The sequence below is a fragment of the Lathamus discolor genome, chromosome 2 (genome assembly GCF_037157495.1).
Source record: "Lathamus discolor isolate bLatDis1 chromosome 2, bLatDis1.hap1, whole genome shotgun sequence".
Classification (NCBI taxonomy): Eukaryota; Metazoa; Chordata; class Aves; order Psittaciformes; family Psittacidae; genus Lathamus; species Lathamus discolor.
The window spans coordinates 86,106,784-86,129,391 of NC_088885.1; the positions used below are offsets into that span (position 1 = coordinate 86,106,784).

General features: G+C 39.4%; 1 protein-coding gene across 2 annotated transcripts in view; it reads right to left on the reverse strand.

The window, feature by feature from the left end:
* The window catches only part of MARCHF6 (membrane associated ring-CH-type finger 6), a 48,983-nt gene extending 32,400 nt beyond the window's left edge, over positions 1 to 16,583 (reverse strand). Inside the window, exons 1-5 of one of the 2 annotated variants that reach the window (XM_065667624.1) lie at positions 16,448 to 16,583; positions 11,473 to 11,569; positions 10,533 to 10,606; positions 2,457 to 2,600; positions 393 to 465 (exon numbers count right to left, since the gene is read on the reverse strand). In XM_065667624.1, coding sequence (XP_065523696.1) covers positions 393 to 465; positions 2,457 to 2,600; positions 10,533 to 10,606; positions 11,473 to 11,569; positions 16,448 to 16,466 — 407 coding nt within the window. In that variant the 5' untranslated portion in view covers positions 16,467 to 16,583. The remainder of the gene's footprint in view (positions 1 to 392; positions 466 to 2,456; positions 2,601 to 10,532; positions 10,607 to 11,472; positions 11,570 to 16,447) is intronic. The other variant, XM_065667626.1, reaches the window with a different exon arrangement.
* Between the last annotated feature and the right edge of the window lie 6,025 nt (positions 16,584 to 22,608).

Below are 22,608 nucleotides of genomic sequence, written 5' to 3' on the forward strand. Positions count from 1 at the left end.
ATCAATATTACTAGCAATATATATTAATATCCTATATGTGGCATCTGAGTCACACTGTAGGAAAACAATTTTTTTTTTAATTATCAAGTATAATTTTCCAGTGTAAGTTTTCTTGGCTTCAAATATAAATCTTCATTACCTAGGGCCCATTTTGTAAAATCAGCTTTCCATCTCCAAAGATCCTGCATAACAGAACTTCAAAGTAAAATGATTTCTACTGTAATACTTTGGCTACATATCTCGTTTTGCAAAGGGTAACGGACAGCTGCTTGAGTAAGATGATGGAAGATAATAGGCACAACTGGAAGAAAGGGGTGTGATGTTCCAAAGCAATCATTTTCACAGTAATCTGACTGGAAAAGTTATTTGTATCGACCTGTTTAAGTACTTACGTTGATAGAATATCTAATGGCAGCGTCAGTAGTGAGCTCACAGAGCCAGTAAACAAGCACTTGTAGATACGACCTGCATGTACAAACAGAAGCATGGTATAAATTAAATTTTGGTTACAGCTTTTATTTTTTTTTTTTTTTTTGTATAACCAGCTTTCTCATGCACTAATGTAAATACACTTTGTGTTAACACAACAGCATATGATAACCTGCTGGGATTAGGCTGAGGGCATGCACAGATGGATAAATTCCTTTTACTCAACCATGTAAGTCATGTACACAATAAAAAAGTGAAATTACCAAAAAAGAATGTAGAATTTATCCTACAATGGGATAACTGCATGATGAGCAAGTTAACCTGGAAGACAAATTTGTTCAACCATACATCTCATTTGGTATGTTTGACAGATTTTTTATGCTGCACCTTCTTCTTCCAGGTATTATAAGAATATTCCTTATGAAGCCAGCCTCACAAAATTATGTGAACCATATGAGAGAAACAGGGAAGGCAAAAGATTACATTAAGAAGTATTTAAGTATTACAGAAAATGAAAGATTACAGGCATTTGAAGTAAGAAGACAAGAATTATACAAAATCAATCCAAGACAGATACTGACAAATTTCAGAAGTAAATGGATTTTTCAAGGTTTGTTAGACTGAATGAATCTATCACGTTGGATATCATCCTGTGCAAATACGCTACCCTTCACAGTATATTAATTCTTAAAGGAATCCATAAACATGGGTACATGTGCAACATTAGAGACAGAAATTAAGACAAAGTAAAAAAAACCTCCACAAAACAAAATGATCACTCGTAAATCAAAATCATAGGTAAGTTATATTGGTTTATTAAACAAGTATTAAACCCCAAGAATGACATTTGTAAAAAAAAAAACCAGAACAAAGACAAAACAAAACGCCCCCAACTCTTATATAACAATGACGTAGGTGGTGACTTTTGGTAACATTTCAGTGTTACTGAAGAGCCAGCATTAGGTTTTCAGACAGTTACGAAACAGAACTACCTTAATTAAGCTACTGAATATGATTCTGCTGTCCTTCAGAAGTTTTAGAAAGAAAAACGCACATTTGCATTTTGAAAGAAAGTGCTAGGAAATCAAGATTCATCTAAAAACCTAAGGAAGAATTTTCAGATATTTTTTATTGCTAATTCAATTTATAAAGCTTGTTTTCTCAAGCCCTAGAAAAGTTATTTTTCTTGCACAGGAAGGACAGGCAGCAGAAACAGGATCACTTTTTCATAGCTGCTGCCAGTATTGTGCTATTCCCAAATTAAGTCAGTGCCAGCTACAAATAAAAGCAAAGAACATATTGAGAAACTGTCTAGGGAGATGCATTTACTGGCTCAGTGCTATTTTGTTCAAGCAGTAATTATTGTTTGGAAAGATGCACTTCCAATCATTTTCTTCACTGAGCACTATATCCCTTTTACTTCTTTTCATCTTCTCTATATGTTTAGCTTGTTGAAACATCAATAGTTCTCTTTCCATTTGTTTTTGAAAAGTAAATTTCAAACTGAATACTACAGTAATTTAAACACGTGCTCTTTGTCTACTGAATTCCTTCAGTACTCATAGTTCTTTATTTCAGTTTTTTTTTTTTTAAGAGGAGCTTTACTAATCAATTTATGTCTGACTGTAGAGGGATTTTGGGTTTCATACTAAAAAGTAAAAATAAATCTTGCACTTAGATTTACAGATAGTTAGAAAAAACAGGACAATTCTTCTATCCTATTAAATAGTATAAAATAAAGCTTCCATGAAATAAGATAATTGAAAAGAGGCATTTTATTGGAATAAGAAGTTTAAAAGCCCATTTATACATTTTCTTCTATCTCTTAACACCTTCCTGCATTGCACTACTGGCATAAGAGTCAAGCAGCTAGAACTTCCAAGCAATAAATAAGTGAAATAATGTCTTTGAACTTAGGATTTTTTTTTTTTTTAATAAACCAACAATGGTCTCACAAAACTTTGCTGCAACAAGCAGCATATTTTCCTGCCTGTAAGACTATTATAGTACAAAAAATTAATACTTACATGCAGTAAGGGGTACTACTCCCAACCATGCAAAGGCCACAAGTGTATAATGAAACCAGTATCGTATTGCTGTGCCAATACTTGTAACCAGTCCAGCAAAGATGTCTTGGATTGGAAGCCGTGAAGGCATATCTGGGGAATAAACTGTGTAGAAAAGGCACTTATGAAATAGTTCTTCCTTTAAAGAAGCATTTATGTAAAATTCCTGCCAAGTACAAAATGCTCGCATTTGGCAAAAGCTTACTAGAAGAATAAACACATTTTATAGATTCCCAAGAGATGACCCAAACAAACAACAGAAAAAACTTCACGACACATTTCTTACATTGTGTACTGAGTGGAATGAGAAAATTAATAAACTCCATGCTCGTTTTTGACTTACAGAAGTTTTCTTAATAGCTTTATAACCTGTAAACTGATTACCTCAAAATAAGCTCAAGCCTGCAAGAAAAAGCAGATTCTAAATTCAGCAGCCCTCCTGCTCAGCAGTACCTCAAAGATATCACTGTCTGTTATTCATAAACTTAGTTCAAGGAAAGAGTACAAGGAACAAGAACAATTAGCAGTTTTGTATACTGACAGTCTGTTTCTGTTAGGTAACTTAAGATTCCCACTTGCTATCCAACAGCACAAAACCAAAAGGTCAAAATGAGAGCACCTCATGCACAGGAAAACAAAAGGGAACTGACTGAGTATTTACAGACCTTGAAATTTACATAGAATGCTTTTTACTTTCAATAGGTATCTATTTCATACCATGAAAGACTTCTCTAAAGGTCATTCCTATTACAGAACACAATGCAAATCTTCCAGCCACTACAGACATTTTCATAATAGTACATTTTCACAACTTTTAAATTCAACACCTATATATTACATAAACCTGTCCTTACTCAAAAGCTAAGAAAAACAGTGACAGAGCTTCTTCTTTTGCAAACAATTAGAAAACATTAATCTCTAATGATTTAATTACATTTCTTTAGCTTCTGCACACTTACACGTATAACCAAGAAGCGGCTATACAGTGTCAATCACAGATTTGAATAAAGAAGATAAACTACAGTTAGGAGTTGCATAAAGACATTGCTGGCTGGATATTTAAGTTATGTTGAAAATAGCTGAGCTTGAAGACTCACACATTTAATTAATGGACTACTTTTCAAAAAGAATTACAAAAAAAAAAAAAAATCACATGCTTATAAAACTTACATTTCTTTATGTAGTTACAAGAATGACTAGAGAAAAGTTTCCCTTCCCTCTCATGGACAACCCTTTGAAAAGTCTGAGAAACACTGCTTCATACAATACACTTGCATCCCCTCATTTTCTCTAATGAACATCTACTATTTTTACCTACACTCCTTATCATTCTTCTACTAATCCCAGAGAGGAAGCTTCTGTAGGAGAAAAAAAACCCCTCTCTTTTCTCTCCAGGGACATTTCCCATAGTTTCTGTATTGTAAAAAACCCCCTCAAGAACACAAAGAAGTAGCATCAATGTGCGTAAGTAGTCAAAGAATGTGGACAGATTAGTGCATTTCAACATGTGGATTATATTTGACACAAATTAACAACAAAACAGTAACCATAAGGCAAACAGTAACTTGTTTTAAATTTCAAAGGTTCTCAGTTGTCAGGTATCTGGCAAGGAACTGGAATTCATAAAAAGAGGACTACAAACATATCACTAGGGAAGCGTAGCTGTGAGAACATAAAGCAGTGAATGAAAGCAGGATGGAAACGTGTTTTGACACTATCTACCAACTTACAATTTTCTTATTACAAAAATAGATTTAGTATACAATTTGGTAGTATTATAGAAAATGCCAGCTGAAACAAAACTGTACTCACAGCAGACACTCAAGAGGCTTATTTTTTTCATTTTACAAAAGTGCATTTTAGTCAACACTTTGGAACTTTGTTAACAGAGCCTACAAGGAAAACATTAACTTCGCATTAATCATTTATTTGTTAGGGAGAAGCTGGGAGGGTTTAAAGTTTGTTGTGGGTTTTTGTTTTTGTTTTTGTTTTTTTTTAGAAAAATGCATATTTCAGGAATTACTCAACACTTACACAGGCAATTGTAGAAAATAGATGCCCATCTCAACTCAGGAAAGCTGAAGTGGTTGTAAATGTTAGCACCGCTACAGACTCACTTTTCTAAGGCTTTAGGATTACAACTGAGCATTCAAATAAATGCACAGCACATCTACTACTCCGAGAAGACAAGCTACATCCCCCAAATTTTAACAATTTGGTGACTTTTGATGATTTCAGGAGTTGAGAGTGGGGCAGGGGAAGACTGCTGATTTTCCTCTGACACAGCTCTACTACTAGAAGCTTTATACCATGATGATAAGATAAAGCCCTTCTATGTCATACAACATTTGGTGTGTGAAATGCAAAAATTCCTAGGACAACAGGAACCCCTAGTGTGCAAGCATAACGCAGCAGTGAAGCTTGCTGCCAGTGATTTTCACAGCTAATCCTCCTACTTGCATCTGTCATCTACTGCCATTTTCTCCACATTCCACCTCTTTATCCACTCTCCACCACCACTGTGAGGCCTGAGACTCTGACCTGTCACAGCTATATACATCCTCTTTATTCCCTTTCACACATTTGTTCTCCTCATCCTTCCTTCATCCCTTAATTGCCATCTCAGTAATCTTTCCTAATTCAGTTTGATAAAAAAAAATTCCTGTATTATTTACCACAGTTTGTCCAAATAAAAGTCTCCCAACTAAAGTCCAATTAAAGGAATAGCTTTTTTCTATTATAGCAAGAAATTCAAACAGACTTTGGTTGAGCATAAGTGAGCTTTGATAGCTTTAGCTGTCCAGGTCATGGACTAGAAAGCTTTTTGGATACTCGGGTCACACCTGCAGAGTGTAACAGCTATTTTACTTATGAATACTAGGTTTGAGTGGTTGTTTTTTGGGGGTGGGCTTTTGTTCAACCCAACTTCTCCCCCTTAAGCCTAAGATTTTCAAGAACACAAATATTAATTTTGTTTCTCCAAACTAGACAGCTTAAGACAAAAACCTGCTGTTATGCTGATACAAGTAAGGTAGGAAAACCACAAGGCTGTATTTAGAAACGTTCCTTTTCCTAGAAAAAATAAAGAAGAACGCAGACAATGATGATACATAGTTTTCAAGGAAACAGTGTGAAAACAGACTTCAGCTGACAAAAAAAATCCAGAACAGGAAAGTGGAAAAAAAGTCCCCAAAGTGATACCTTTAAGTTTATTACAGGAAGCTTTCTCACCATTCCCATTTCCTCACAGGCTATTTAGTAAAAATATCACACAACTGTACTTCAGCAAACACAACAGGGACAATCTGCTCAACTTGAATATTCTAACTCATAGCAAGCTTACAAAGAAATAAAACAAATTAACTTTCAATTTAACCTCTCATAATTTCCCTTGCAAGGAGATATGAGAGGCATTTGGTCATGGCATGGGCAGTACAGAAACGAACTCTTATCAGAGCAGTATCTGAGCAATAATAGGGGCTTTCTGAATACCCGTATGTTCTATTCTGATAATATAACACATAATGATAATTATAAATATTAGTAAATATGAAGAGTTTCATACTTAACTTCTGTTGCTTGCATTAAAAAAAAAAAAATAAAAAAAAAAAAAAAGGAAAAAAGAAGCAGCAACACCAGAAGCACTGCACCTTCTGTATTTATAAATGCCACCTGCACAACAGAAAAAAATGACCAATACAGAGAGAACACCAGGCTCTTTCCAATTCTGAAATTCTCTTGCTTCTCTTTCCTGTCCCACACCTGCAGTAGAATCCCTGTACAAGCCCACCTTTGCAATGAATCATCAGCAATGGGCAACTGGTCCCAAAGCAACTGTCCAAGACTTTCCATGTCTCCGAAAGGCTGAGGGCAACAGAGCTGCAGAAAGAAACTAGAAAAGCAACAGCCTTCTGACATGTATAAAACCCCCTACCAGTATTTATTATGAAGTTTTAAATTTTTAAAATAGTCTTATTTCTCCCCACAGCTGCCACAATGCAACTGCATCCTATTTCATGTCTCACTCTTCCCATCCATGTCTGCCTATTTACTTGCCAATAACCTGAATGGGTGCAGATCTAGTGTGGAAGAAAATAAAACATCTTTCTTTTGATTAGGTAAAACAGTCATTTAGCCTACTCCACAGAATCTCCATACTTAACAGTCCTCTTACCCATAAATTTGCTATTCATTATTACACTTGCAAGCCATTTACATGCCACCTCCCTCATCCATGTGCACTGATCATGAAATAAGAATTAGAATAGGTAGGGCTGGAAACGACCTTAAGATCACCTAGTTCGAACCCCCCTGCCATGTGCAGGGACACCTCACAATAATGTGAGGTGTCACCCAAGGCTCTGTCCAACCTGGCTTTGAACACCTCCAGGGATGGAGCATTCAAAACTTCCCTGGGCAATCCATTCCAGACTATGTAACTCACAAGTAAAACCTTGTGTTTTATAGATGATGGATTAAAGCACTGGTTTGGTAAAACAGGGTTTGTGAGTTACTCTTTAGGCTGGATAAGATGATCTTCAAAAGACCCTTCCAACACAAACCATTCTATGTTCATTTTACACTTCCGAGACATACACAGACTTTGCTGCAGACTGCTAAGGTAAAAGGAGAAAAATGACACCCCTTCTCATGCAAGCCATGGGTTTAACAAAACATACGACATGACGCTCGAATGTATCTCACCTGCATGTTTACCCCACACCCTGAAGCTGGCAGCAGACATGTTGAATTCTGTGCCAGCATGTAGAATTTTCTTTCAGAGGTTTGTTTTTCCAAACTACAGTTTCTAGAAATGCTGAAGCTATGGGCTATTGTGTTAAAGTTTGTCAAAATGAACAGGTAAAAAAAAAAAAAAAAAATCAGCCCATTATACCTGTCAATAAAATCTTATATTACTTCAAATGACAAGCCCAAGAAAATGGGTCACTCAGTATAATTACATACCTTCCTACAGATACTTTTGTGCAAAATTAAAGATCCAAACTCTTGGAACTTGATGAAGTCTACAAACAACATGCAATTACTAAGTGGTGGTTTTTGCACAAGTTTCTTAAAAATACAAATAGATAATTTAGTAATTTACAATTATGCCAGAGAGCTACTAAATTTTCTTTGCCTTTAAATCTGTGACCATGAACACTTTCATATTAAGCTAGATATGTTAGTCACATCCAAAAGGCTTTAAAGATGATTAAAAAAAGTATCAAGGCTTATGGCTTAATAAAAAACCAAAACAACCCCAAACAACAGCTGTAAGTATTTAATGTGGAGAATCTCAGTATGCCATAGGATAGCTTAGGAGCCCAATCAATCCAAATGATCAAAGGAACAAACAGTTCCCAATCCAACAAACTTTCAGATTAACTGTTACATGTGAACAAAGGCGGCAAATAACAAGAGGAAAAACAGTAACAAAACAGGATTACAGGAATACAGTGAGGTCCAAATACATGCAAGCCTTGAACTAGTAACTATGCATGCAGAAATCAAAATCTTACTATAAAATAATTTATAAACTGAAGAGTAGCCTACCCATGTACCCTCCTATTTTACAATCTTCGTATTAGCTATGCTTGTGACATCATAATGACCACTTAGGAAGAAGTGGAGAGAGAAATAAACCCCAATCCCCAGACAAAGATCAGGCTAGTCTACCTCCATATTTGTGTTTTTAAAAATATTTATGTTACTGCTACCTTCTACAGAAAAGAGAAGTTTTGAAAACTATCTTCTCTTGGGAAATAAAGTCTTTCACGGGTCAGTGCGTATGAACATTTAGTGTAGCATCTAGAAAAGTGCACCCTAGCACATGATAAAAGAAAGTACATGTGTAGGGAGGAAAAGAATACACAGTAGCTAGCTCTTTAAAAACTCAGAAAGAAAACATCCAGGTTAAAAAGGAACAATCGCTTTTTAAAACAGCTGCATTAATTCGTAACTGGAGAACTGCAGAAAATGAGTATTTAAAACATAAATTTAGCTTCAAAGTGTGCATTTGAAAATAGAGTCATTAGCCTACATGACTAAACATTTTTAGAGAATGGTGCTATTATCCAGAAGAAAAATCAGTTCCTTTGTACTCCTGCCAAGATGCAAGTTGAACCTTCTACTCTTTCCTTCCTCTACAAACAGTAACTAACTTTGTAGCTCAGGTGCTAAAGAAGTCACAAGATGTTACAAAACTTAAAGAATATATGCCCTAGGAATATTTTATAAATATTCCACACACAAAAAGTTATGCTAGCAAAGGAGCCTTTTTATCAGGATGACAGCAACAGCCTTAACAAGAAAACAAAGCTAAACTAAAAGAGAAGGTGCTGCTATTACTGCACTATTATTCTCTGCACTATTACTGCACGCCTGTTGAAGCACAGATTCTAATTATATACATGTGTTTATGCACCCACATCCTGTGGAGAATTATATCTGAAAAGTGATTTAAACACGACATGGTTATAGACCAGATCCACCTTTGTTCTGGATGACTGGCACATACATCAATCCTGCCTCTTTCCCAGCTCCTGCAAAGAGACCCAGCTTCCAGACTGGACATCCACATTATAGTCCAAATAAAAAAGAATATGAGAAACTAAGGAAACCGTAACTGCATGAGTGCTGGGTATGAGGGAAACAATGAAACAAGAAGTGCTGGGTAGAGAGGGCTGGAGGAATCTGTGCTAGATACCTGACATATGCTACTGTGTGCAGCCTGGCAAAAAACGAAAAAAAAACCAACAACCAAACCAACCAAACCACACTGTGCAATGTGAAAGCCAGGAAGAAAACATTATCAGCTGAAGGTGCTCAGCCTGGGGAGTGGCCAGTGTGTGACAGGAGGATAAGAAGACCTTTGCTAGAGGCTGAATGTGGAGGAAGTACTTTATAACACAGTGAAGAAAAAGGTTCACTTACTACCAATTCCAAGGCTCCTCTGACAAATGCTAACTTGTTAAAACCACAGTAATTCAATTACGTTTTCTCATACATCCATAATCTGCAACTACATTACAAACTGTGCTACCAACAGCTGTGCCAGGCAAGGATTAAACTTCTGCAGGAACATTTCTACTGATAAGGACAGTGAATAAGCTTTCTAGTGCAAACAGTAACACACATATAAAGTGCATTTCAATTAGAACTTCATGTCCTCTTTTTTCTCAAGACATGAACAGTGCAGATACTCAACAGCTTTTTGTTTTTTTTAAATACATGTCTGCACCATGAAGAATTGAGCTCAGCAGCTGTGAAAGAATAAATTGGCACAAATAGATTTAATGCGAAAAACAGGTATACAAGAATCGCCTTACCCATTCAACAGGCAGTAAGTTGGCAATACTAAATAACGAGCCTAGCCTGCCACCAAGCCAAATGACCTCATTTATTTCTACTACTATCGGTTAGAATGTAATTAAGAATCCTCTGGGAACTACATAGAGATAAAGCTGTTCACCATAAGCTGCCTAACTTACTTAGCTGAATCTAACATAACAAGTGATGTAATACTGGACATTTACTATATTTTGACTGAAATACAAGTGGAGCATTTTTTTGCATTATCTGTCAAGACCATTTGAATCAAAACTGACAAAAGTCAGGCGGTAGTGTTGCAGATGGACAGTCCGAAGGTAACTAACAACTGTTTTTCAAATTCAAATTTTGCTGTGGTTTCCCCCTAACATTCAGACTTTCAAACATTCTAAATTTATCAATGAAGCTAAAACATGCCATATGCTGTAATGATGGCAACAAAAGACTGGGACTGAGGCAGTCAGAAAAGGTACAGAACAACACTTCTTTTATGGCTCACGTAAGATTATGAAAGACCAGATTATCCATTATTTAAACAATTCACAGTCTGCAATAATATGCATAAGAACTGCAATTCAAACAAGAATGTATGTTAAAATGCAAGTTTAGATCTACCATGCTGAGTGAAAAAGTAATCATTTCATATACACTAAGAAACAAATAACAAGAGAAATTCTGAAAAAAATAGGAGCAGTAAAACATACTTACTTGGTGTGAAAGCAAATCTGTGCTTACATAATTCACAGTATTCTTTTCTGCTGTGTTTAAGCCACTGAACTAAGCTGCAATAAAAAATGATCATATTAACACATGCTATTACATCTCCTGCTTTACCCCTCCATTAAGGAAAACACAGTAATTCTCTGTTTTCAAACATAAATCAGGCTATTTGTACTATCAAGCAGGACTTCAATCAGCATGCTTATTAATGCCATTTAGGCCATCAAGTAAGTTTCCCAAAGTTATAAAGATAAGCTGACTATGAGAAATAGCGATTCCTCAAGTCCATCACTTTATTTATTGATAAAGTACATTCTTCGAGTATGTTATGAAAAAAGCTAATAAACCGAAACATACATCCCAGCATGGACACCCACAAGTGACACTATTCCTTATAAATACTTTGAGATGACACATATATGCACATAGCTAAGATTTAGAACACTTGTATTTGCAAAAGAATGGCTATTAAAATACCTTCAAGATGAATGTGTGCTTTAGGCCAGAATTACTGTTTTCACTTTAGCATTTCCTTGATCAAACACACACCTCAAAATGATCCAAAAGTACTAGGGTATTTTTATTTCTTGCTATGAGGTTAGTTATTCTTTTTATTCACAACTAGAACTGGTCAGAAAACACCCCAGCATACTGACTTTTCTGCTTAGTTTTCATAAAGCTGACATATGAGCAGAACTGTAGTCCTAAACACAAACAATCGTCAGTACTTCCTTTTCACATAAAAATCACTAAATTCTTTGTGAACTGTAATGGACCATCACATAAAAAACATCAAACCCCTAACATTTCTGGCAAAACCTGGATTTTCTTACTAGCTAACCTGAAGACTTAGGATGTATTGGTTTTAGAAACATGTGATGTCTTATTAACAACAAATAATTAAAAGCCCCACAAAGACAGAACTCACCATTCCTGATGAATAAATTTAATACTGCCAGTACACACACATGGATGATAGAGAGGTTTCTCAGGAGTTCCTTCAGACCGACAGACTCTGCATATATCTGCCGACAAGGACACAAAGCTTATTACACTGCTGCTTAAAGAAGTCAAATTTACAAGACAAATTATACAGTTAAATTCTAGAAGCTTTGCCATGTAACAAAATCAAGCTAGAATACATTGAAAGAGGATGAAAGATTTCGTCTGAAGCAAGACATGAAGTCTAACAGATCACCAAAAAAAGCAAGAAGAGCATTATCTGCCTGTTTGCGTTGTTAAAAAAAAACCACCACACCAAAACCAACAAAAAAAAACCTCAAAACAGTGTATTTTTACCATTTCTAGGAAATAAATACAGTGAAACTCCACACAGAAGTGCTCTTTGTCTAAAAACATTATTGCTAAACAAACATAACTGTTAAGGATAATCTTCCAGCAAGCAGAGACTTAAAAATGGGAAAAATTTCATTTACATTTTGGACAATTTAAATGAAGACTGAGGGGAAGAGATTTACTAACCCTAACAATGACTTAGACATGGCACTTGCTACTCTTGAACCTAACATGGATGGTCCTTGGTGCTCCTGAATAAAGGAAAAAAATAATCCATCAAAATAAACAGAAATAGGTATTCTGCAAGTATTAAGTTTACCCAGGTTGAATAAGGCCATCCATTTAGCAGTCTACACTCTAGTCACAAAAGGAAAGACATTTTCCACTTCTTATTTCATGATTTCAATTTCAGTAATATTCCAGTAGGTCCCATACCTTCTTTATTCTATTTTTTTTTTTTTTTGACATTTTCTTACACCTGAGAGTACAAGATGTTTTATGGACAAAAAAGGTTTACACTCAGTGTAAACCTCTTCCTCTAAAGAACAGTTGGTATTTTAATACCACTCAGTTATCCAGAGCATTTAAATACACAACTAAATATAAATAGAAAACAAGTATTTGATTTCACAGAATCATAGACAAGTTTGGGTTGGAAGTGACATTAAAGATCATCTAATTCACCCCCCCTGCCACAGGCAGGGCACCTTCCACCAGACCAGGCTGCTCAAAGCCTCATGCAGCCTGGCCTTGAACACTTCCAGGGATGGGCATCCACAGATTGCCTGAGTAAATTTACTTATGGAGAAATTATATCTTCCCTTTACTACTTCTTTTACTTCTATTAAGAAAATGAACATAACCCATCTATTTTTATAGAACATTTTAAGTTCAGGATTTTCTCTTTCGTAAGTTACTTGTCTATCAACCACCATTCAGCAAACCTGCATGACTGTAACATGCAGAAACTGTCACACATCAGAGACCCTCATGAGAAAATTACCAGCTTAAAGTACTGACGCAAGAATATTGAAAATATGTAGTTCCAAGTGTGAACCACTTATCTTTGTTCTTGGTTGAAACCTCCAGAAGTTAATGTTTTTTACAAAATGTTCCAAAAGATACCAAACATTCAAATGTGAATATTCTTCTATATCCATAGTCTGCACAGTATTAGTAGTTTCTACACAAAAAGTGTAAGCATTTAAATGATTCTAAAGTAAAAAAAATAATTTTCTATTTATAAAAAAGAGATTTAAAATTATTTGCATAGGCCAAACCCCTCGAATTAACAAAAACATGTATTCAATACCATATTAAAGATGCTACAAAGAGACATAAAAGAGTACTTCTGTCACAGCCATATTAGGCAATGACATATCGCTGCAAACATCAAGAGCCCCTGGTTTCTCAGAGGACAAGACCGACCAGACCCACCACTTCAACTAACAAATGATTTTTTTTTGCCATAGAGATTGTTTCCAAATGGCTGCTCAGGACAGGTCTCTTCATCTGAGAGGCAGGACCCACCCACCGACTGCAGTATGCCCACCTTTCTCCAGCATTCCTTCCAACAGAGCTATTTCAACTATAGCAAGCTGACAACTTTGTACACTGGATAAGCCTCATAAAGGGTCAAACGAGCACAAGAGACAGGATGTGAAACCGCTGCTCTAAGAACACTCTGGCATGAAAGACAGCAAGTTAAGAGCACACTGCTCTCTGGAACAGCCCCAGAGCACTCTGAACCCACTCATTAATGGTCTGTTGGCTTCCACAGCAGTTCGCTTATCCTCAACACTGCTGAGAAAAAAAACACATAATTTACTGGAAGCAAATTAATTCTTTCTTTGGAAAAGGTTTTCTTCTGCTAGCTTACTAAAATAAGCTAAACCTACATTTTAGTTTTTCAAAGGATATGAGAATTTCTAGATATTCCCACTTGTTTTATAAATCCAAATAAACATATTATAAGTTTAACAATCTGGACTGTTACACAGCTGATATCTTCAAATCGATAAACCCTGCTGAGGGCCAAAACGTAAAGCTACTTATGACCTACTGTCACATTCAGAGGGAATTCCACTGCGTCATACACGCTGTTTTTCCATTTGCACAGACACTTTGTGCCCTGTCCTTCATGTATGTGTTTTGGAAAGAATGACCTTGGGTAACAGTTCATTTTTGTTCCCCCAGAGAGCAATTCTCCATCACCTCTCTAACTGAATGTTCACTGTTGTAGCACTCAAAAATGGAGATTATGTTATTTTGCAACAAACTGATTTAACTAGAAAGAAACAGAGGCACCTCTCAGCAAAACCTGGTATCTGGCCCTTTCAGGTGCTAGAGAAGAAAGTCACAATCATTCTGAGGTGAAGCTGCTCCTTTGATCTATCCTTTATTATCCTCCAGGGCCTTTCTTATCTGAGCTCTCACCATCCAGTCACATTTTCTAGCTCCACAATGCAATTCAGTCAAGCACGAAATCCATCAGAAACACAACGATCATAATGGCATTAGTGGGCTATCAACACCTAAGGAAGTGCATCTGACAGAAGTTCAGACACACACTAACACCAGAGCACAGACTTCCTCTTCCTTAAGGCACAAACACAGTCTTTTCTGCTACTCTTGTTTAAAGCTTTATAACCTTGGGAAGCCTCTTCAGCATCCTGGCAAGTGTTGTGAAATTCTAATAGTGGGAACTGAAGTTTGAAACTGTAGAAGTTGTAACATTCTCGTGGTATTTATGGAAAGTGAGTGTATATATAGACTACTTACTTTCATGCTACTATTCAGAGCTTTCAAGGGTAACATTGATAAGGCTACAAAATGATATCTGAGACTACATGTATGTATTTGTGTGTTTATATATATATGTAAGAACAGAGAAGTCAAAATTCCAATTCCAACTAGACACAAGGGTTTAGTTAAACGAGACAATGCCTTTAGATACAACAGCCCTCTCTGCTTTCTCTTTATTACCACTGTTAATAACAGCTCGTTAGGTACAAAGGTACAAAGACGGTGTCTGAAATCCACCAAAATAGATTCACCAACTACTGCAGTGGTGGGAACTCAGCTGGACATTTCCAAGAATCCACAGTTTGCAACAGTCCAGGTTTCTCAGGCAACTGCAGACCAAGCAATCAAAACTTCAGGTTGCTAATTTCACCAGTGTGAGCAACTGTTGGTCTACAGAGGCAGGCCAAGGTTGCAGCAACCAGTCTGAAGAGTTGTTAAGATATTAAACACACTAATATTTTGATAAGTATTAGTTTGGACAAGCACAAAAGATGTCTACAGCACAACCTAGGTGCTGCCTTTCTTCATCCAGCGTTTCATGGCTTTGCATTCTCTTTAGTTTTCTTCTTTTTAATTCTCTCAAGCTGGAAAATCCAGCACCACTAGATAAAAAAAAATACATTCAGAATTATGCCAAAGCAACAAAAGCCAAGACACAAAGCACTTTCCTTGGAACTGCTTCCCCGCTGCAATATGTATTTGTAGTTATTGCTTAGGATGACAAACAAAGCTCAAATACTTCAAGAAACATGGCACAACACGTATCCTTTATTTATTTTGGTTTACACTACAATACGAACTACTGGCTTATCAAAGTTCCACATCATCAGCTTGAACTATGCAGTTCCTCAACAATCTCTGAGCCGAGCAAAAGTGCTGATGAAACATACCCGCCTTTATCCCAAGTAAAGCAATAACCTTAAAAACGCTAACTACGCATTAAAAGAACATGACTATGACCTCTTTGACAACTTACTTTTTAAAATGAGGTAAGTTGCTACGTGTTACTCCCTTGTGGAAGAGACAGTGAAACATGCAAGCATCATTTCGTTATTTCATTTTTCAAAGCACATTTTCTCAGCATAAAGTTAAGGCTGCAAAACAAGCAGCAGCTAAAGCTTCTGGAAGTCTATATTTTGCACTCGCTAAGCTACAGGGCCGGGCACAACAGCGTCTGCCACCTAAGCGGAGCCGGAGACCTGGGGAGGGTTTCACAGAGGCTCGGGCCGGTCCCTCCCTCACGGCCGCCCACGCTGCGCCGCCGCGGGCGCCCCGGCTCCCGCAGTTTCCCCTCACATCGCCCCCTCCCTACAGGCGCACGGCCGGCGGCGCCTCGCACCGGGTACCGACCGACCCGACCCGACCCGCCAGCCCTGCCCAGCCCCACGCCACGCCGGGTGCGGGGGGCCCACAGCACCGCGCTCCCCGCCCCCACGGCCGCGCAGCGCCCAGCTCACAACGGCCGCGGTTATGTAAGGGGCACCCGCGCCAGCCCCCACGCGCGCCGCCCGCCCCCTCTCTCTCTCTCTCTCTCTTTCCCCCCCGCCCCGCGCCGGGCCCAGCAGAGGAGGGGCTCTGGGGCAGTGGGGAGGCCGGCCCGGGCACCTGCAGCCCCGCTACACCAGGTATCCCCGCTTCGGGCGTAAACAGCGGCCGGCCCGCACAGCGAACACTGGGCCGCGGGATGTTCCCCCCCCCACGGACGCCCCACGTCCACCCTCCACCCCTCGAGGCCGCCCATGCAGAGCTCCCCGTCGGCCGGGACCCGGGGGTTGGCGACGGCCGCGGGGCGAGCGCCCTACCTTCCTCGACGGTCTCCATCTTGCCGGGCTGACGCAGCGCCGGGCGAGCGGGTGGTGTGACCGCGGGGGGCGGAGCCGCGCGGGTACGCGGTGCGGGCACCGTAGAGACCGCGCCACCGAGCAGATGGGATAGAGCGCCGCTCTTGCTGCGGGCGCCGCCTGGTGGAGTTGGTGGAGCCGGGTGACCCGAGAGAAAGGGGCCGGTGTGAGGCGCTGGGCCGGGCCACGCAGGGCTTCAGGGCAGCCCGATGGTCGCTGCTGCGTGGCTGCCCCCCTCCGGCAGCGCCTAGGCCTGCCGCCGCCGGCGGGGCCCCCCGCCAAGGGTGAGCGGGACGGGGCGGTTGGTATCCGTGGAGGCTCCCGCCGCGGCAGGAGGACGCGTTCGTGCCCTGGGCAACGGTCGCACCCGGCAGAGCGCGGGGGCAGGCACGCTACTGCTAATACAGGTCCTACATTGCAGCTCAAGCCAAGGGCAAACACGGCGTGCAACTTGAGGTCGGACAGGCTTTGGGGATGGTGGGTGCCGCAGGGCGCCGAGCTCGTGGCCCTGCGAACAGCCTTCCACCCGTCATGCGGAATGCGCTCCGTGCGAGTGCTCCTCTTCAAACCCCACCTCTCCTTCCTCAGCCCGAGGTTTCCAACAGGAAAATAGGACTCTTCAGTAAAACACAACAACCTCTTTCAGCTTAATAATGCATGTTTTCAGGTCTTGCCAGCCTAAGTAGCTGAGGCAGCATACATTAAAACTTTGTACTCTGCAGGGGGGACAGAAAGTTATCAGATGGTCTCTGGCAAGCTGGAAAGAAGCTTATTAAGGGAGAAAATGCAAGTTCGTTCGTTAAGGATAAAGCGAAACTCTATGCTGATGAAGTGCATGCGTGTATGTATTATTTCGTTTTCCATTGTGGCACCTATTTTTACCCTTCTAGTTGATCAACGAGTTGTAGCAACTTTCATCTCTCAATGTCCAAGCAGTTATTAAATCCTTTGCATTAAGCCTTTGGCCATCGTGTCAGCAGCAGAGTGGATGGTAGTTAAAGTGTGGACTTGGAGTGCAGAGGTGGCACGTGGACAAGTTACACTTTTATAACTCTTTTTCCCTGAACTTTAACCACACCAGTGCCTTCAATAGTATTGTTTTCAAGCTGGTGCAATAAATGAGACTGGTCTATGCAAGCAAAATAAGACCAGGAAATTGTGAAGGCTTGGTGTGACTCTCCAGTAGCTGTATAATTACAGCAAAGTGCTGCAATAAAACGTGGGCTACGCTGTTACATTCAGCTCTTCCGTGTTCTCCCTCTCAGAAAGGCAAGGCGAGAAAACTCCTACTTAAAACTTTAAAAATCAACTTTAATTTAAAATCAAGCTCATTTTCATCTTGACAAATTATATTGGCATGTTAAGAAGTGCAAGCGCAGTGCTGAGGATATGAGAAATTCCAATATATTCAGTTTGTCTGAATGAGGAAAAATTGATTAAAAAAAAAAAAAAAAACCAAGAAATGGGGCACTTCAGTTTCCAGGTGCATTTGTAATTCCTACTCTTTATTTCCCAAACATGTAACCATTGTTGTTACTCTGCTGCAATAAATCAAACGTCATAAAATTCACCTTTAAGAAGCCATGGCAGGATTAATGTATGTAATACTCCAATTTCAGTCATTCATGGTAGGCTTTTTTAAATTAGATGAAACCTTTTGAAATGAGTCGCTGTAAGTTGCCAGTGAATAATTTCATTCCTGCCTGTATCTATTCAGTCATTTAAATTACATAACAGATATTACATGTACACCGTCTTCTCAGCATGTAGAGAGAATTAATCCCAAAATTTTGTTCTTAGTGCTTCAGTATGGGCTACACAACAGCTCACCAGTAACCCTGAGCTGATGGCAGGCCATTATAATTTAAACAGAAAAGGAAAAAAAAATTATTATAAGTTAAATGAAATTAAATCTCTCTCAGCTTTCTTGGTGGTTTTGGTGAATGTATTATTGATCCTTGTATATTTGGTAATATGTTAGGTGTTCTTCACCTGAGAAATACACACGGCTTAAGTAGTTCTTAATTTTTGGTACAGAAGAGGATGTTAGGAGATTGTTATTAGCTTCTGTCATCTCAGTCAAATGCCAACAGCCACTGAACAAAGGTACTGGAACAAAAAACTCTGCTCCAAACAAGTTATCTATCTGGATAACAGAGGAAATACAGAAATTCTACAGGTGAAAACTGAAGACAGTAATAGATGTAACCCAAACCACAGAAGGTTATGGCAAAAGGAAGGGCATATATAGAGTGGGTGGGAGGAGTAAAAGACAAGATTATTTCAAACATGGTTTTATTTTGGTAAAATATTTTGGGTTTGTAATATTTCAATACGTAGATTTTTTTTCAAAAACTCTCTTAAAAGAACACAAAATATATATTGTAAAATTAAAACTATCCAGCTTTTGTATTAGGACATTTCCGTTTTTAATTCCATTTTAAAATGACTTCGTTAAAATGCTTCACTTACATTTTTTAGAGTTATTTTGAATGTTCGGAGCATTGAAAAAGCAAAAGCTAATGCTTTTCAGGGTTGTTTTGGTTTTTTTAGCTTAACAGTTCAAAATACATTTATTTTCTTACCCAGCTGTTTGGCTTTTTTCAGTGCTGTCCTAGTTCTTTTCCTCAGCTGGTTTCCTGACTCACCACAAAAATGGTTCATCTGGTTATGAACAGCAAGTAACAGAGATATGGAAACCAGTAGACTATCTTAAGGAAACCCAAATGTACATCAGTTTATATGAAAAGAAAAAGGCAGTATTTGGGGTGAACATGTATCTGGTTCCTGAACAACTGATTCACCACTGCTAGGGAGGTCTGGCACTTTCATGGCAGGAGAAAAACTTCTAGAGCAGGCACTCTGGTATATAGCACAAAGTATGGCCTCCAGAAAATTAGCCTGGCACAGTCAGAAAGCACAAAGGTTTGTGGAATACAGAAACATACAGTGAAAGCCACTGGCACCCTGGATCTTCCCCGTGCACTGCAGGGCCTTTTGAGACCATGCTTCGTGATGACTGTCCATTTTGCCACTACATCTCATAAAGCTGCCCCTAACCAACAGGTAGCTGCTGTGCAGGTAGATTCCCAGCCTGAAGACAGGGAGCAGCCGTCTTGGGTGTACTGCGTACACAATAATGTTTACTGCTGCACCAGGAGCATGGCCCAGGCAGTTACACTGATGCTAAACGCTGGCTCTGAAGCCTCAGTATTGATCAATGTGTTTCCTTCCCACTGGCATTTGCTTCTTACTGAGCAAGGCTATGATCAGCAGCTACCTGAGTAATCAAACTTTCTGAATAAAAATGTGACTTGTGATTCCTGTTTTGCACACCCACTATGTGCTGTAAAATACGTAGTAGTACTGCATTGAACATAAATTTAGGGACAGACATAATGACTCTGCACCATCAGACACAGCCATGATATAGACTCCAGATCTGCTTATTTTAGAAACTACTTCTGAGGAGGTGCTTGGCTATGCACTAGGGTTTGGCCTATGAATTACTGACATTTCAACCAAGAAAAAAACTATGCCCACTAGATTTTTCAGCGAGAGATGAGGCTTTTCTAGAGTTTAAAAAAACCTGGTCTGGAATTATATTACAGGAGAAATCACTGCTTAATAGTTTTGACTAATAAGGAAATCAAGTCTGTTTATATAAGTCTAGATTTCAAGCTAGGTAATACTTGAGTGATTGACACCTGTTTCCACGCAGAAAGAAAGTATTTTCAGAACTTCACGACTCTTCTCAAGGTTTGCAGGTTGTGCATCATCAAATTATGTTGCTTAAATGCAGCAGGGACCTTTTCACATGTATTAGTTGCAGTGGATTTTCTGTTTAAAACATAGGCCCCGTCAACTTGGTTGGGATTCCACTGTCGTGCTGCGAGTGGAGCCAATGGCTGTTTTTAATCTACTGGGGATTCAAAATGCTGTGGCAGCTGTTGCTTGGTGAAGAACTTCTGTGTTTATATCAGTAAAAAAGGGCTGTATTTGTCTTCCAGAATATCCCATTCCTAATAACTGTAGTATCATTTGAGGCATACAGTTCTTTGCCTGAAATGCTTCCATCAACTTCAAGTGAACCTTTTGGATAGCTAGATATTTGTGTCATTAGATTAGAATGATTTTATGTGTGTGTATATATATATATGTATAGTTCTTGGTCTTCTTGGTAATAGAGAGTGTGGTGTGAAACGTTACCATTGTTAAGAGACCGCTTATAAGTCTTTTTGAGGGCATGTTTGTTCTCATGTATTTAAGAATCTGTGAAAATATCCTTACAGATGACAGCAGTCAGGGATTATCCTCAGTATTATCAGGAGCAATCTTGTTTTGCCAGAAACCTTTCTGTTGACCTTCCATGTGTTATTGGAGGTTATGATGCCAACCAAATTAAATTGAACTCCTCAGGGCAAGGTTCATTTCTACTTAATTTAAAACCATGAACGCTGCCATAAAGAGAACATGTCTATTGTGCAGAATGACCCACGTAGTTAGTGTAGATACTTTTTGTAATGACACCTACGTTACTGCATCTGCTTCTGCTGCACTGACTAGGAAAGAAATACAGAAGGACTGTGATTTCTAATGGCTTATCATTACTTTTTGTCAAACATTTACAGCAACAGGAAAAAACAGCCGGAGAAAAGTGAGCTATGGTCTAAAGGTCAGAGTTACTACAGGTTGAGCAGGGTCAATGACCTCTGCTGTCTAATTTATGTAGTAACTTTCACTTCACTGTAGCTTGGACACAGAATTTGGGCATAAACCCCACCTTTTGCTTGTTTCCCTGTAACAATAATGTATTTGCTGTGTGTGCACTGCCTTCAGTGCAGGGTCTGCAAATACAGTGAAGAAACTGCTTAATAATGCTTTTGGTTTCTATAGAGGAGAGAAAAATGCTTGGCTCAGTGCAGTAGATTTTCAGTTGGGTGACTGACATGGAAAATGGAACATATTTACTATTCAAAATCTAAATTTTATTGACTCTTCTGTGTGGATCAATTAAACATTCTGTTACACTATTTTTTTAATGCAGTTGTGATGGCACATGGGCCTCTGCCAGGGCCCCTGCCTGGTTAAAGGTGATAAAGAAAGAGACATCTCACACGGATAGTGATAACACACAGAAATGGCAGTACATGGTATTTCTCATGGCCTTTTCCTCACGTGGTCTGGAGAGTATCTGAGCAGCTCAGTATCCCTGTTCAGCTCCTGAGAGCAAGCCTGTTTGGAATCTGCCCTTTTCAAAGGAGAACATCTGGTAAAGTCCCTACTTCAGAAGTGAGTGTCTAACTTATCCTTGCTTTGGAAGGAAGAATCTTCTGAGAGCCTGATTTTCTGACTCATTATCAGCTGAGCCCCGAGAGCACAAATTGCTGTCACAAACCTGCACATTTTAACCTGGATCCTCAAGTTTGGTTCCCTTCCTCCTCTCTCCTCTTCTCTCACTGATCTTCTACCAGGAAGAAAAGCAGGGGTCTTCAAATAAGCACTCCTTGAGGGGAGCCAGTTCCTGATCTTGCTTCTATGGAAGGGCAGGGAGTTCTTCAAAGGCCTGAACCTCACAGTAGGTTTAAAGAAAAGAAGGGCTCATAGACCACTGTTTTCTTCCCTCAACCTCACACCTGATGGGGGCAAGCTGAAGCTGGGCAAATAGTTTCTCCTCTGTAGTGGGGTCTTGCCATGCAGGAGTGCAGGAAGAACAGCCAGGAGCTGCACAAATGCAAAGTGTGGTGGAAAGGATTGTGGTGAATAGCATGGCCAAAGTGAGTGTGGAGGGTCGGGAAGAGTGTGTGTATGGGTGACTGACAGGAGAGAGGCTAGGAAAGAGACTAGAAGTCAGGAAGAGGTAATACGAGGAGGTCCTTGAAAACGGGAAGAAGGCAAGTGTCACAGCTATCTTCGAGGCAAAGAAGGATACCCAGGGAACTACAGGTCAGTCAGCCTAATTTCACTGCACAGGAAGAGTATGGAAGGTGCAGTGAAATAGCCTCCAGGCAACAGAGACCTGGAGAGCAGGAAGGACAGGAGTGTGGGCAGATCCAAGAGGGCACACAGCCCGGTGGGTGCCACAAGAGGGCACCTCCGCTCCAGCCCCAGGAGGTGGGCAG